General features: G+C 34.1%; 1 protein-coding gene across 1 annotated transcript; it reads right to left on the reverse strand.

Moving 5' to 3' along the window:
• Positions 1–328: 328 nt before the first annotated feature.
• LOC107471545 (transcription factor bHLH106) lies at positions 329–1,754 on the reverse strand. Its single transcript, XM_016091033.3, has 2 exons — positions 1,321–1,754; positions 329–966 (listed from the first exon to the last, which is right to left on the reverse strand). The coding sequence occupies exons 1-2, from the start codon at positions 1,597–1,599 to the stop codon at positions 529–531; spliced, it is 717 nt and encodes a 238-aa protein (XP_015946519.1). The 5' UTR covers positions 1,600–1,754; the 3' UTR covers positions 329–528.
• Positions 1,755–2,334: the final 580 nt, after the last annotated feature.

The raw sequence follows: 2,334 nt of genomic DNA on the forward strand, positions 1-2,334 counted from the left end.
GATACCGAATATGCTATTCTTTCTATACCTTGGAAACTCACACAAGCATTTGCTTTTTCCAGAGAATTCAGACTCCTTTCTATCAGAATTCAAATACATTATATTAATAAGCAAAAACTACATTTCTTTCTTCAATTACACTAATTCTCAGTAAGATTCTTTGCCTCCTGTTTTTTTCTACTTGCATGCAAGGATTCACATCATTCCAAACATCATCACATAAACCCTAAATGTATCATACCCATCTTAACATATTTAAACCCCTTAATTAACCACCTTAACTAATTGGTCACTCCTTTTGGACATAGCATAGTAAAAACTAAATTAATTTGACTGGACAAATAAACTTTCAAACTCTCCAATACTTTTGGACTATATTGATAAGACATTGGATGCTACATTTGAAAAATAAAATAAAAATCTGCATATAACAAAATTCAAAGTACCTAACATAATTTCCCAATTAAAAAAAAAAGGAAAAACACCTAATAATATAACATAAACATCTATAATTTCTGAATTTGAATTTCATGATGAAGCAGGCGTGAATCTTCGATCCATGGCACGGCGTCGTTTGGAGCGATCGGCGGAACCAGAGCGTTCAAGCAAGGACCTCAACGAGTTCTGAAGAAAATGAATGGACTCTATGCTGTTGTGTTCTTTGTCGGCGGCAACCACCAGAACGTTGCGGGTTCTTCCGCCTAGGGTTGCCATTTCTGCCCTCAGCGTCTTCAGGTGCAGAGATTTGAGAATCTCTATGAGCTCCGGGATGAGATCGGAGCGGTCCTCGCAGCACAGGGAGGCCTTGAATATCAGCCCTCCGTGGCCGCCGTCTGCGGTGGACAGGACGCTGATCTCGTCTGTTTCGGAGGGTAGGGTTTCGAATTCGGTGATTATTTCTGATGTTTGCTGTTTTAACTCTTTCACTCTCTGCACCACCTTTGCAAGAAGCGATGCTTTATCTGTCTGCACCATAACACAAATTATTATTATCTTCTCCAGAATTTTATTTCTTGAATTTATTAAAAATTCATATACAGTTATCTTTGTACATAAGTGTGTTGATGACTCGACTAACCTACCTAAGTTGGATAGATGATAATGAGATTAATTAATAATCGAAATTCAGGTGTAGGCGACTTCACATGAAGTTGATAATTGAACGATTAATTAAATTTTTATCTAACAGTTTTCAACTATCAACTTCACACGTAAAGTTGACTGAAGTTGAGTTTCCATCTTAATTAATACTAACTTTAAGAAGAAGCTTGGAGGTAGAAATAAAGTAAGTGAAAAAGTGAAGACGCTTTAAGAAGAGACCTTGGAGTTGCAAGGGAGAAGAGTGCGAAGACGAGCAAGGTGAGAATTGATTCTCTCCCTGCGTCTCTTCTCAGCTTCCTTGTGGTTTCTGAGGGCAGCGAGTGCTCTATCTTGTTGTTGATGATGATGAGAGGCTTCTGTCTCTATGGCGCTCATGTTATCATCAGAGGACACCTGATGCTGATGATGATCCATCATCAACATGGCAGCAGCCGGGTAATACCCACCACCACCACCGGCACCAAGCAGTTGGAACAGGTCAGAGTTGTTATGGTCCATGTTGGTTGTTGAGTTTGATGAGTGAGTGTGTGTTTATGAATGAATGTATAGTGTGTTGCGTTGAATGTTGAAAATGAAGGATACAAAGTTGTGGTTATTATGATTACGCTTTTTGACTCACACCATTCCCACTTTGTCTTTCTTCAACATCATCTTCTCTTCTTCCTACTTAATCTTCCCATTGCCTTTCGGTGCATTTCCTTTTTTTTTTTAACCAAAATAAGAAGGCTCTAACTCGCAACTCTAAATAAATATGAAAAAAATATACTATTTGAGTTATATTTCATTCACTTTTTGGTGTCTATTTCATTCCTTATATTTTATTACATATTATTTTTGTGATAATAATAAAAATTTAATTTTAATAATGTCAATATTTTATACAATTACTTATTAAAATAGTCATATATAAAGACTATTAATTAAAAAATAAGTATTTTTATTGAAATTGTATTACATTATTATATATATGTATAAAATTATTTTGAGTTGATAATGTATCAAAATTAAATTCTAATAATAATATATGTCTCTACCAAAATTTGTTTTCTTGTATACATCAAATTACTCTTGTATTGTGAACATGTTATATGTAATGAAAGATAAAATCTGCTTTAATTTTAAATTTTTAAAATTATTTTTAATGTGTAAATAAATTTAATTTTGTTCCTATGATTAGTTTTTACTTTTTAGAGAGCCAATACTTGATTAATTGGACAAATCACATGCTTAAAA

This window comes from Arachis duranensis, chromosome 10, assembly GCF_000817695.3.
Source record: "Arachis duranensis cultivar V14167 chromosome 10, aradu.V14167.gnm2.J7QH, whole genome shotgun sequence".
NCBI classification, from domain to species: Eukaryota; Viridiplantae; Streptophyta; class Magnoliopsida; order Fabales; family Fabaceae; genus Arachis; species Arachis duranensis.

Bases quoted from the DNA above. Each gene is read 5' to 3' on its own strand.
- LOC107471545 (XM_016091033.3), bottom strand. From the start codon at position 1,599: ATGGACCATAACAACTCTGACCTGTTCCAACTGCTTGGTGCCGGTGGT. The intron at 967-1,320 runs GTCTCTTCTTAA...GTTATGGTGCAG, and splicing joins TTCTCCCTTGCAACTCCAAG to ACAGATAAAGCATCGCTTCT.